Consider the following 14,364-nt stretch of genomic DNA (forward strand, 5'->3'; position numbering starts at 1 on the left):
ATGCACGACGGACAGACACAATAATCCCCTGTGGGCTGGTGTAACCAGGAGGTTCCTACCAGTATAAGGATTGGCTTAGTAGGCCTGTCGCTGAATTGTCACGATTTGATTTCAGATTTTTTTTTTGGGTACAAACATTTGGCATCTTGTTGGTAGTTTCAATGTTTTAGTCTTTATCCTTCAGTTTTTCTTGGTGTATTAGCCTAAATTGTGACATGAGCATATCATTTGCATAAGTCGTACATGCCTTCTCACAAGTCCGATTCGATGCACGTGTCGCACCGATAAGAATCTATTTTAATTCTTGAATGGATGCAGTTAGGTGCCTTTGGCTTATGTGCAGCGAGAACAGCCTTTTGGAGTTGGAGTAAATAAACCATGGCAACAAATATGCTTTTTAAAACATTTAATTTTTCATTATATACACAGATGTTTGGTTTCATGCATGGTCCCAACGCTTTTAAACAATACTGTTGTGCCACAAGAAGAATTGTCACATTGGCGTAAAATCTCGATCAATGCCCTTTATAAGGTAGCCTTAAAAAAAAAAACCTTTCACAAGCGTGGCATATTATTAAACGTCTGATAAAATACACTATACTTTCAACTTTAATTAGGCCTGTGTTGTGTTATTTTCTTTTCAATTCACCTATCAGGGTAAAACCATCAAATTAAATGACGGTGGTAAAATGAACAAGAGGCAATATACACAATAAAGCATATACGCAGTTGCTGTCACACAATTGAGGTGTGAAAAGAATATATTTATCAACAATAAATTCACATGGCTAATGAAACAAGGCTCATGGCAGGCAAAAAAAGAATGCTTTAAAAGTGCTCTTTTCAAATAAATTGCATCTTAAAGATAAAAACACTTGAAACCAATTGCACAATAAACAAGTTTGGCATTGATAAATCAACATCGCATATTTATTCGTGGCTCGACTAGTACAACAGCACTAACTTGTGGATTTAATAAGAACAATATTGCTCGAATACATTAGCGTAACTGAAGGCAAATGACAATGCCATTTTCTTTGAATATTCAAGGCTCATCCATAAGAGGTTGTTTTGGGTTCGATCGCGTAAATATGTCGTTAAAACCCGCCACAGCCAACTCGTAAGGGTTGTCACGTAAACAGAACGTGTCAATTCGTCACTAGTACAGCACTAACCGGTGTGTTGGAGTGCCAAGCCACAACATTTACAATCCGAGTACGACGTTTCGCCAGTAATTACACCTAGCTTCATCACTTTGCACAAGAACGCAGAAGCGTGGTCACATCTACGCCTCTGAGAAACGAAACCGGTGGACTTCTCCACAAATCTGGCTGTCGCCTGATGAAGCTAGTTGTAATTAATGGCGAAACGTCGGACTCACATTGTAAATATGGCTTGGCTCTCCAACACACCGGCGTTGCTGTACTAGTGACGAATTGGCATGTTCTGTTTACATGACAATCGTTACTAGTTGGCTGTGTCGGGTGGTGGCGGGTTTTAACGACACATTTATATATTTACGCGATCTAACCCAAAAACACCTATTATGGATGACATTGGTCGCGAAAGCCTACGTCTTAAAAGGCTCATTCTCTTGGACATAAAAGTGAGGAAATATCCGGTCGTCAAACTCCTGCGATGCAACTTCGCGTAAAAACTTCGCTCGAACATAAATCGGTGGGAGTCCCCTTTTGTCGATCTGAAGCCAAACTTCACGTCGTGAATGCCTTCTATTGGAGCACACCTTTAACACATTGATTTTCGTACAATTTAAGGTGAGACAAAACGCTTGACAACTATTCACTTTCTGCTATGCATCGAGCAGAGTAATGTTACCAACCTTTCCCATCCATCAACAATTATGCCAATCTTCAACATGCTTCGCTTTTAGGGTGTCCCCAGAAGGCATGACACGCATCATTATAATTTACGTATAATGTGCGGTTTTCTTCAGCCCAATGGCATGACACTGAACGAATGAGAGCTGCTTCAGGAACATATGGTATCAGAAACCTCGAGGATAGATTCTTAAATCTAATTGTGACACCGAATTATGGCAATTCAATAAAATTGCTGCAAGGATGGACAGGCAAATGAAGCGTTTAATGCCTAATGCTGTTATGCAAACTTAAACCTACAGCAAAACACATTCTCCTTTTGCCAAGTGGCTTTTATTTATTTTTACAAATAAAATATTATTTCACAAATTCAAGCCGGATTTCAGAAAACAAAGAGAACAACAGTGGGCGTTTATGATCATTTCATCTTGAACATTGGTGACAGCGCAGCAAAGGAACATTTGTGATGAACTTGGCCTCAGTCGACACTACATTCAAGGAATAATCTGCGCTTCCTGTTGGCGATCCAATGCTTACACCCCGAAGCAAAACATTACGAGTCTCTTTGTGAAGTGAAACGACCATTGCTTGACCTCACCGTCGGTCTCCTTTGCAGTCCTTGCGCCAAAGGGCCCAAAATTGGCTTATCCGGTTACCAACTCGGGATGGCAATCGCTGACAATTATTTCTTGAAGCATTTTATTTCCAAAGTCACAAATATGGCACGAAAGCTCGGTCACTGTGGCAGGCGTTTGTGAAATAGTTTTGGTAAAATAATATTGTAGAACGTTTGACATAAAATATCATTTTGGAGGGGAGGGGGGGGGGAATGCTTTTGAAAACATCTACATCAAAATGAAGCGTGTCGCTAAAACACGGTGTGTGTGTATATATATATTCTAACCTTTCGACAAGAATAGTATTCGCCATCACAGGGAGTAAAGACCAACCCCCCCACTCGGATCACAGGCTGTTCATTTTTTTGTTCCGTTGCAAACGTAGGCTACTTTTTTGTGCTCAATACAAAGTAATGTAAACATGAGATTCACTTAAGGTGTATGCTATTTTTCAACAAACAAATAAAATTATCAAACGAGAAGGCATTTGATCCAATTGCTAATCAAAGATCCATCCTTAAAGTCTTTGTCTCGATGTCAAGACTCCTTATGGACAGAGGTCTCAATGCAATGCACAGTCATCTGACGTGCACACACACAATGCATAACTGGTTCTAAAATGGTTAAAAGAAGTTGGCATCAGACCCTAAGATGGAAGACAGTTGAATTAGGCGAATGTAAAGGCATGCTTTTAACGTTCAAATGTAGTGTTGTACATTTATACGACCCCTTCAATGTAAACAAAAATGCAAAATAAATATTTGCAAAGAAATAAACAATTCAGCTTAAGAATTCTCAATACATCGACATTAACACTGCCGTAGAATGTCCAAAATGTGTTGCCTTTTCAGTGAAAGACCTCAGCTTTGCCTTCTCCATGTCGGTTTAGACAAACGCAAGCAGCATCCAAATTAAGGATGGTCCGTAAACAGAACGGGAAAAAGTTAAAATTGCACTGTAGCGTCAATAAAACATCATCGCACCAGGCCACGAGCTCGCCGCTTTACACCCAGCACGACACAGCGTGGCGTTACGAGTACACATCGACACGCCGAAACGATCCTCCATCTGCGCTTCCACGCCGTGAACTTGTACAGGAACTTGGCTGGCCGCCCTCAGACTATGGCAGTGCACAGCTGTTGAGCGAAGAGGACATGAAGCCATCAAGGGCAACAAGGCGTGTGTATGTGTGTTTGTGCAAGATGATTTCCAGGTGCCTGCACATTCCTGCGAATGAAATCCAAGACAAAATGTCCCGGTCTGGCCTCAGGATTTTTTTGGTATAAAATATTTGGAACAAAATTAAATTGGCTTGAAAACAGATTTACATATCTCTCTCTCTAGCCCACCCTGCCAAAAACACAAGTACCATATCTGCTTGGCAAATAAATACTTTGCTGAAAAGGCAGATCATTTATTTACAATATTTCCCATGGAAAATGTGTTTATCTTGGTAATTTATGTTAATTACAGCACACTATCACAGCCAAACATACAATAACAATTCCCAGTCGACGTATCATATTAATGGTTATTGTTTGTGTTGGATGGATTGAATATTACAGAGATTACCCACTTGGGTTATACCAATGTGCCAGCCGATGCTTGTCGCAGTGCCCTCGGTGTGCAACAATGGTCTTTAGGTGAACTAATGAGTGAGATAAAGTCGATTCATTAAAAGCAAACGTCCAGCAGAGACCGTATCGGACCGCCTTGCGAAATGTGGTGTGCGCAGCTCGGCAGCATTAAACTGCACACAAGCAAGAATAAACGGACCTCCTTCCACGTACAGTCTCTGGAAAATGTGAGATTTTTTTTTTCTGGCCGTGGAAAAATAATCCCTGGAAGTGATACATCTCGTTCCTAAAATTTTAGTTTTTTCTCTCCAAATGTTACCAAAATCATACACAGAAAGCATGCAAACTGACAAGAACATCTTCTTCACTCAAACCTGACCTTGGGGCCCAGGGGGGGGGTTGTCATTTTACCATCCAATTTTCACACAACAATAATACAAGCAAAAAGCCCTAGGTACCGATTAACAGGTCACAAGAATCTCTGCAGGAGACGGTGAAGAAAGTGGGCAAGTCCTCTGCAGAGGTGAGTTCCTGCATGCAGAAAAGGGGTGATGAATTTGAATTCATTTCACACTCATCCCTTTCACCGGTACCATCGTCAACCAAGTCAAAACAATTTAAGAGTCGCATACTCAACCATCGATCATTCAAAGTGAACAGGAGTTGAATACATTTAAATATCCTTTTTTTCCCAAGTTTGTAATCGGGGCAATGTATCGGAATCAACATTTCCCAACGCAGATGGCCACAGAAGAGCCAGGCACGACTGTAAACCGTCCTGCCGCGGACGGGCCCGTCCAGGCACGCTACCGAGACGCATGCTCAACATCGGCCGCCTGTGCCTCCGCACCCTCCTCCGAGCACCACGTCTCTCCACGGAGGTAGTCGGCGAACAGCTCCTTGGCGCGGTGCAGGATCTTGCCGACGTTGTGCTTGCGCACAAGCCGGTCGAAGTGCATGGCCAGGTCGTTGTAGTCGAGTGCGTTGCGCATTATGTGGTCCCTGTGCTCGAGCAAGATGGCCAGGCACATGAAGAGCACAAACGGGTTGCCCTTGCCAAACTCCGGCGGCGGAGGCAGCGACTGCGCGGGTTGCACCACAGGCGAGCCCGGCTCTATCGCCTTGGCGTTGATCAGGGCGGGCGGTGCGTTGCTGAGCTTGTGTCCAGCCACCGAGAGGAGCGACGCTTTGAACGACAGCGACAGGCTGCTCGCCGAACGCCTCATCTGCTCCAGCGCGCTCGTGTCGGGGTCGGGCTCCAACACCTTGGGGCTCATCAGCGGCTTCTCCTCGTCCTCGTCTTCCTCCGATATCTCCGACGCGGCGCTCCCGGACGACTTCCTCAGCGAGGGCCGCCTGCCCGCTACGAGGCCGAGGCACCGCTCGTCACGGGCGGTCACGTTCAGGTTTCCCACCGGGCAAGGCGCCATCTGGAACACGTTTCCATTCGGCACCGCGCCGACGGAGGCGACGGTGGCACCGGCTCCTGTGGGCGTCAGCGTGGGCGTCCGGCAGTTCTCCGGCTGGGACTTGGCAAGGGCGGCGCGTGGCTGAGCGGGCAACGTGCCGGGGGCAGCACCGGCAGTCCTGCAAGCGGCGGAGGTCATCTGCGGCCGCACCATGCGGCGGTGCGGCGCCTGCTGGCTGCACTCCGTGCCATCGAGGGGGGCGCCCTTCAGCTCGAGCTCCACCTGAGGAGGATCGGGCGGAAGAGAGCTCCACATGATCTCCAGCATGCGCAGCGCGTCCTCGAAGGCGAACTCGCGTTTCAGGTCGAGCAGCAGCCAGCGGTAGCAGAAGAGGAGGTCGCTCGCGCCACACGACACCAGGTAGTTGTGGAACTCGGGGTCGTAGAAGCGCAGCAGCAGCGCCAGGTGCCGGAACTTGGTGGACATGACCTCGCCGTCGGGCAGGAAGTTTCCCCGCAGGCGCTTCATGATGCCGCAGAAGCACACGTACGCGTGCGCCTCATTGTCCATGATGAAGAGGATGGGCGACGCGATGTCGCTCATGCCCTGGCAGTAGGAGACGCGCGGGTGGTTGACGGCGTACGTAATGAGCAGGTCGTGCAGCGCGCGCACGTGCAGGTTGTCGTCGGAGCCGGCGTAGTACGGCAGCGTCCGGTCAGTCCTGAGCACGTCCTTGAGGACCATGCCGACGGTGAACTCCAGCTCCTCCTTGTTGGCCTGCATGCTCCACTGGCTCTTGAGCGCTTCGTACTCCTTGGACTTCTTCTTCATGTAGTCCAGCCTCTCCTGCGCCGTCAGGCCCTCCGGGTACACGTTGAGGAGGTGCCTCCACACGACCTGCGCATTGCGACGTGCCGGTGTCAACGGACTGACTGCGAAAATGTTTTGTTTTGAATTCTGCGATTGCCTATGAAAAGGCATTAACAAGGATTGCCGATTTTGGTCAATAGAGTAGGGAAGTTAAAGATTCAACACCCCCCCCCCCCCCCAGCGATTCGTTGTAACAACAGAATCGGCGTGACAAATCAAGAACATCGAACACTAGGTGAGAACTGGTTGGAAGGGGGTTTGGAGGGGGGTGGGCGGGGGGGGGTTCGTGTGTACAGCACCTTGCGCAGGGATGGCTCCAGGCCGCCATGGTAGACGCGCAGACGCAGCTCCTCAGGCCGCGCCAGCTGCCCGTCGCGGCTCAGGAACGAGTGGAACTCCGCGTCGCCCAGCGGCGGCTTTAGGGGTCGCGCCACGTCTTCCGTGTACGACCAGCTCAGCACCTGCTGCACCTTGGAGAGCGTGCGCCCCACCTGCACCGGGCACACACGGCAGGGTCCGCAGTTAATGTCTTGTCGCGGTGGCGAAATGTTAACTGCCTCGCCTGGTATGCAAGAGGACGTGGGTTCGGCCCTGACGCCTGTATATTTGGAGTTTGCATGTCTCTCACTGTGTGTTCGCGTGGAATTTTCTCCGGGTCCTCCGATTTTTACCTACACATTTAGAATCGTGCATTTGGTAATATTGTTGTTGGGTGCCACGGTGGCTAGAAGATGTTAACTACCTCGCCTGGTATAGAGGAGGCCCTGGGTTCGATCCCGACCCTGACGCCATGTTGTGTATTTGGAGTGTTGCATGTTCTCCCTGTGGTCGCGTGGCTGTTTCTCCGGGTTTTCCCTCCATACTTAGAATCAACATCACGCGTTTAGAGTACTTGGCTGCTATACATTTCCACGTGATAAGCCACTTCGTTGAGCTATCATTTGTGGATAGGCCGCTTCTGAAAAAAAACTATATAGCTCAGTGGGCCTTACCCTGGTAAAATAAAAATAGTTTAGTTTTGTACTTTACAGTTTATTGATACCACGTTGTAAATAAATGCTGTTTTGTACACATACAGCTGTTTGTTATTTCACTGCTGGATGAGGATCCCTCTCCGTGCTGCGTGGGTCATGGAGATTATTTGATCACACTTCACAGGCTGGTCGGTGCGGGTTGGTGAAGAAATGGCAGCATTGCACAGAAGGACAATTGCTTTTAGCTGCACTGCCTTCTATTGCCCTCTAGTGCCCACAATGCAGTCCCTATTTTCTTTTGCCTGGTGCAAATTCTGTCCAAATGAGTAATGTCCCACTACCAAATCTAGCCAGGCAGGGGCAGATGTGATGAAAAAAACAATGATAAAAGTCTAAGTTACATTGTTTTTAGTCCTTCAATTTCAAGGTCATCAAAATAATCAATGGTAACATATTGTGGTATAAACCTAGCTGCAAACCGACTAGTTGTATCTGTAATCTATTATTATACCTATCATCACCCAGGAATGTCCTTAACGCTCGTGACGTCACTCCACATCGACCAGCTCCTCTTATTAATATTCATGAGCAGGTGACGTCCTCCAACTGGACACCCCCCCACCCCTACTCATTAATAATCATGAGCGGGTGACGTCACTCAATATGGAGTATTCCCCCCCCCCTCACCAATAATCACGTGCAAGTGACGTCACTCCACATCGAACAGCCCCCCCCTCATTAATAATTATGAGCAGATGACGTCCTCCAAATGGACCCCCCCACCTCCCCCATTCATAATAATTAGCGGGTGACGTCACTCCACATGGGGGGCCGAGGCGCCTCCTGCCCCCTCCTCGGCGTCAACTCACAACCCTCACGTCACGCGATCTCTGTAACGCTGTTGAGACATCGAAGTAAAAAGGATGTCTTGATGAACAAGGGATTATAACCTTAGAATGAAATAGGTCTGTGCCACCTCGCCCTTACAAATTCCACATGCATTGATGCAACGGATATCACGTCGCGTTCTGCTTTTCGCTTGCAAGATTCAGATTTACTGAAATACACCCGTCCTTGGACGGGCAAAAGGCTAGTTGTTAATAATTCACAATGACCTAACAATTAGGTCAACCCATATACAGCAATACAGTTGTGGTTGCATAGAAAACAATTTAAGGGGAAGATAAATGTACTGTGCAAGTTCTGTTTTATCGCTACATAAACATTGTACAAGGAAAACTTTATTTTTAAATAAAGTGGGAGTATTTTGCTGCCTTTAAATGTATGAATTAAGAAAATGAACTGAAACCTTATGATGCTTTGAGAAGACGTTCACGCGTTTCCAAAAATGTATTATAGTGGCAGTTATTAAAGGGTTGACCAAGCAAGGTTTGATTTACTAAGCTCGATTATTAAAAAAGGTACAATATTTAACTTTCACTTTGATATCTTAATCAGGAAACCCTTTTCAGCAGCATGCAATATTTCCACCACATAAACATTACTCTACAACACAGGCTTCACAATCTGCCCGTCGCAGTGGAAACTCTTAGGTAGTGGGGTCGAGTTTAACCAAACCATTCTTAATATGGGAACCCATTGTTATGTGCAGATGGCCTTTGGCTGCTCTCGCTCCCAAACGACAAAGGCGCTCGGCACCACCACAACACCTATCCCTAACCGACTCGAACCCCTCTGTGCTAGGCATGGAGCAGCACTCTTGCGGTGATCTATGGCTCCCTCGTGGAACCGGTTAACAAATCACTCTGACCACGAGTTGCTTTCTCAAGGGATGCCGCAGAGAGGCGGAGATTGCCGTAAATTGCACGCACGTGCAATGTCTGCGTCTATAGACAGAGCCATGCGCGGCTTGGCTTTGGAAGGCACACCTTGACTACATTGCACGAGCAAGCCGATTGAAGGTGCATCACCACCGCCACCACCTGTGAGATGAGGGACTGTGTCAGCAGGGGGATGGGCCCGACGTTGAGGCTCTTCCGCTCCCAGAGGGTCACTTCGCTGCCCGGCAGCTCCTTGGGGCTGATGATGTCCCAGTCTTCTAGCACGGGACCTGAAAGCCAAAAAGGATGGAATGGTCATTGGCATTTTTCTTAAGTGTCCGTGTTTTGATAATTGTTTTTTTACCCTTTTATCTGGCAACAAAACTGACACCTTTTTTACAAGGAGTCATGTTTGCATTGACCACAATACCTGCAGTCGGAATGCAAAATAAAACATAACTCTGATAATGTATGCACTGTCCTTGAAATTGATTGGCTCACACCCGAGACAGCTTTCTTTAGAGCCTAGTCTCACATGGTGTTAGACCAGATGACGCCAAAAGGCGCACAACTCAAGGACAATGAACCATCAGAGTATGAGAGCTCGGGGTAAGCATTTACACCATGTGAGACTAGGCTCTAAAAAAAGCTGTCTCAGGTGTGGACCAATCAATTTCAAGGACAGTGCATACATTATCAAAGTTATGTTTTTTTTGCATTCCGACTGCAGGTATTGTGGTCAATGCAAACATGACTTCTTGTAAAAAAAGGTGTCAGTTTTGTTGCCAGATAAAAGGGTAAAAAACTAATTATCATATTTTGTTGCTGGCAAATGAGGTTCCAATGGTGTCCGTGTTTTATGTATGTTTTTCAGCATGCTGCAGTTTGAGTTGAAATGTTAAGTCTGCTCTGTCATTATCTTTTCTACATGCAATTTGTTTACATTCTCTGTATTGAATTCTAATACTACTAACTGGCCACTTTTGTGAATACATGGGGTAATACTTGGGATAAACTATTGTGAACAACAACTTTAAACAAAGATAAAATTAACAGTGTTAACTGACTTATGGTATCATGCTTATGATAGATATGCAGAGGTTTCATAAAGGCCAATATTTGTCAATTAATCAAATCAATTAAGCTTTGGACTAAGGCACACTAATTTTGTTATCTGGTAAACATTAATTACCGGTGTAAAGTAGAAATGCCGCAAACTCTATAGTAGAGAACGTGCGAGTCATGCCCTGTGTTGCAAATACTCGTATTCAGCCGGAACAGTGACAGATAGGCAGGAATATACTTTATTTGCAGATCGTCATTGTGACGGACTCAATTATCAAATTAATCAACTTACCCAAACAGCATTGACTTTTTCGTTTAAATCCAAGACCTTGTATATTTCGTTGTTTCGTTGTGATATTGCATTTGGCTTAATTGATGCAAGGATAGTGCCGTATTCATCCAGGAAAGCCTCACAATGCAGATGGGCCTTACGTAAAGATGTTAGGCAATAATTTTTGAGCACAGAAAATGGAGTCACTGAAGGAAGCCTATGTAAACAAGAGATCCGTTCACAAGCCTATTTTTTCCACTGCTATCTGCTGGCTACGTTGAATCCAAGCAGATTTAGATGTTTAACAAATTAGCACGATCATACATCCATTGCTTTCAAAGCACTGGATTAGCGTTAATTCAAAGAACAAAAGCCAGTCTATCAAACTAGAAAATATTGGCAAGGTTTTGATCTGATGGTAGTTTATTATTAAACGGAGTGACAAAGCAATAGTTTATCTTTCATGGCATGTCCTCTCACACTACCCCGAAGGCTTGGGCAGAACCACACTTCCATTAACAAAAACTAAACCCTTGCCAACGAGAATTACACAGCTGGCACATTTTGCTGCACTAATGCCAACTTTTTTTTGTTGTTGCTGGAATTGTTCCATAGATGATCAGGTGAATTAAATAATCACATCAACCACATGCGACGTGGGCTTGGCGGGCACATACTCTCTTCAAAAGGCTTCACGTCGATGCGAAGCTGCAGGAAGGGCTTGGACGCGCTGCCAAATGCAGACTTTAAATCCCAGTCGGAGAGCAGAGACAAATACATCTCCTCACCGCTCGGCTCCTGGCACAGGTAACTCAGCACAAAGTTCTTCTTTCTGTATGCAGCCACAAAGAGAAAGGAGCAACAATGTGCTCAACTTTGAACCATTTTTGGGGTTACAGCCCGACAAAAAAAATACCAAAATGTAACAGTAAGAGCGACTCTTACCCGCTTAGTTCGAAGGCTCGGACTAAAATGTGATGCAGGACGTCCAAGGATGTGATCTGAGGGTCCACAGAGAAGGTCCTGAACTCGGGTTGCATCAGTCCGTCAAATTTCTAGGCGAGAGGATTGGGGATTACAAAGTCAGCAACGTGTGTGTTGAAATTTCGCCAAATCCACCAGTCCGGGATTCCTAAAATCACAAATGTAGGGTTACCCCTACAATCCGGTGGTAGATTTTCATGCGTTTTGCATTACAAATTTGTTGGCTACAACTTGGTATACAATTGAGTAAACTTGGAATGGTACATTTGGCTCACTGACATTGCGTTCAGGTATACACAATTTATATGTGCAGCGGTTTTGTCAAACCACTACTGCATGAGGGGTCTCCCCATTCCGTGCGAGTCTTGGGGGTTATTTGACCATACTTCACCACACTGGTTAGTGCACGTTTGTGGACACATGAGCATTGACGTGGGAGCATAGTAATGTACAACAATGGATTTTGCTGTTGTCTTCCACTGCACACAACGTAGCCTCCTGCAGCAGCCTATAACACCTGTTCCACACGTGGTGGTCACCCATCGAGCACAATCCTGGCTCAACTCTGATGAGCTTCCGAGATCTGAAGAAATCGGGAGCATTATGGGTTATTCGAACAAAAGCACACATATACTGTGTCCAATGGAAGAACACTTACAGTAACATCTACATTTGAGACAACTATGAAAGGTTGCAATTACAGGTCATAAACCTACACTACAAGTTCCTGCCAGTTCTGCATATGGGTATCTCACACATTATGGGTACATCTCTGTGAACTGCTGCTCCCCCCCCCTCTCTTCCTCATCATCATTGCAAGCTTCAAAAACCATGGCTACAACCGAACTAATAAAAAGGTATATATTCATGAAATAAGTACTCATCATAATCAGCGAATGATTATCTAATGCTAGATAATGGCTCCCCGTCCTGTGATGCCGCAATCCATCTCACTCCCTGGTGCATCGTCTCTGTCGGCTGCCATTCAATTGGTCCCATCATTCATCAAGACATCATCCCTTTGAGATTAACGTCTTGTCTCAATGTGCCTTACCTCAAAAGCCCCTCAATACTCTGAAAGTGCGCTGTTTTTGAGTTGTACGCCTTTTGGCGTCATCTGGTCTAACACCAATGGAGACTAGGCTCTAAGAAAAGCTGTCTCGGGTGTGGACCAATCAACTTTAAGGACAGTGCATATCATTATCAGAGTTGTTTCTTTTTGTTTGCATTTTGACTGCTTGTGTTGTGGTTATTGCAAACATGATGCCTTGTATAAAGGTGTCAGTTTTTGTACCAGTTGAAAGGGTAAAAACCTATTACTATAGCCCACATGCAGTCAACGTGATGTCTCCAACTCGCGATCTTCCGCTTTGAAAAATAAGATTAATCTCATTTAAAACAACCCAAGTGGTTTCCCACTGAAAATCTTGGTCTGATGCTCATCTGTGTCCAACTCGTTAGGCCATTGTCGTGAAATTCCACATTACCATGTCAGTGGGGGGAGGGGGGCGAGGCATATCTTTGCATAAGCAATTCACGAAACAACTGCCCAACAAAGTGGTACCCAAAAACCATTCATGAGCGGGTGCATAGAGGACATTGTGTAAATGTACTCAGCGGGAATCGCATAACAAATGAAAGGGACGATGCCATCGTCTGGCTACCCGCGGCCTCTTCCGCCGGGGCTGACGTCACCCCTAACAGGAGTGGTCCCTTTAAGAAATAAAAAATAAATCTGCCTCCCTTGCTGAAAAACAAAAAGTTACGTCTTTCACGAACAGGGCAACGACGACATTAATAACAGGGGCAAATCTTACTCGCCACAACCAACCACTTTGCCATCGCTCTCTTTGTTAACTCATAAAATATAACGCCGGACAACAACATTTGGCCCACAAATTCACTCTCTGCCCAACGTAGAAGTTCGGGGCCTGCCTGGGCCCTTGCCGCTTTGAGGCAGTAGGCCGGCTCCAGTAGGGAGAGAGGGGGGTTACAATCACAGGCACCGAGGCAGGGAGCCTCCTTCCCTCCCCCGGCCTCCCCTCGAACACCGAGGGGTAGAGGGGCAGAGGGCCTCCTTCCCTCCCCGGCCTCGCCTCCCCGAACCCCGCGGGGCGAATTCGTGAGGCGCCTTCACCGGCGCCGGTCTCACAGTCAACCCACCTTCACTTTGACCCTCACCACGTCGTACTCGTCGTTGAGGTTGATTCCCGCCATCGCAGGGTGGGGGACGACGAGAAGGTCTGTTTGTGTCTACAGTTTTAATGATGTAAAGATGATGGTGGTGGTGGTTGTTGTTGGTGGTGGCTTTAGATGCGGGCCCGGTGCCCAGCTCTACCCCCCCATCACCACCACCGCGAAATCCCTAGCGCGCTTCCGCCCTGCGCCGCCCTTTAGATTCCCTCGCGCGGATGCGCCGAGCCTCGCCGCTCATTGGTTGAGAGCCCCTGCTGGGGGGGGAGGGTGGGGGCGGGGAGTGACGTCACGTGGGGGGCGGGGGCTATGGTAGGGATGATGTCATTTGATTTTTTTTTGGGGCGCTTTGGTGGTGGAATTTTTGTTTTCAATTGTGGGCCCCGTCTCCCCCCTATGCAGAGATGTGATGTTATGTTTAGAAATAAAGGATAGATTTTTTTTACATGGTTATTTTTTTCTCTCGTGTCAAGAGAGAAAAGGAGGCCACCGGATTTTTCATTTTAATTTTTTTCATCAGCTTCGAATTCACGTGTTTGCAGAAATTCTATTTCTCGCCAATATGATGTCAAATCATGAGGTCATTTGGACGATTGATTGATACGGTATTTTCAATCCGAATTGTGGTCGAAATGGACAAATCTCCACCATTTTCGGCCGGTTTAATTTATTCCGACATGTGCGTTGTCTATAAGCAGAAGACTCGACTCAACCGACATGGAATGTAGAGGAGAATACAGTGCAGAACCAATAACAAGACCACTATTTTGGCCAAATGGGGAGTC

General features: G+C 46.3%; 1 protein-coding gene across 1 annotated transcript; it reads right to left on the reverse strand.

Moving 5' to 3' along the window:
* Positions 1-391: 391 nt before the first annotated feature.
* Positions 392-13,768, reverse strand: TBC1D25 (TBC1 domain family member 25). Its single transcript, XM_078609693.1, has 6 exons — positions 13,550-13,768; positions 11,348-11,457; positions 11,080-11,234; positions 9,229-9,356; positions 6,611-6,802; positions 392-6,338 (listed from the first exon to the last, which is right to left on the reverse strand). The coding sequence occupies exons 1-6, from the start codon at positions 13,601-13,603 to the stop codon at positions 4,839-4,841; spliced, it is 2,139 nt and encodes a 712-aa protein (XP_078465819.1). The 5' UTR covers positions 13,604-13,768; the 3' UTR covers positions 392-4,838.
* Between the last annotated feature and the right edge of the window lie 596 nt (positions 13,769-14,364).

Source organism: Lampetra planeri, chromosome 32 (genome assembly GCF_965212315.1).
Source record: "Lampetra planeri chromosome 32, kcLamPlan1.2.h2, whole genome shotgun sequence".
Taxonomy (NCBI): domain Eukaryota; kingdom Metazoa; phylum Chordata; class Hyperoartia; order Petromyzontiformes; family Petromyzontidae; genus Lampetra; species Lampetra planeri.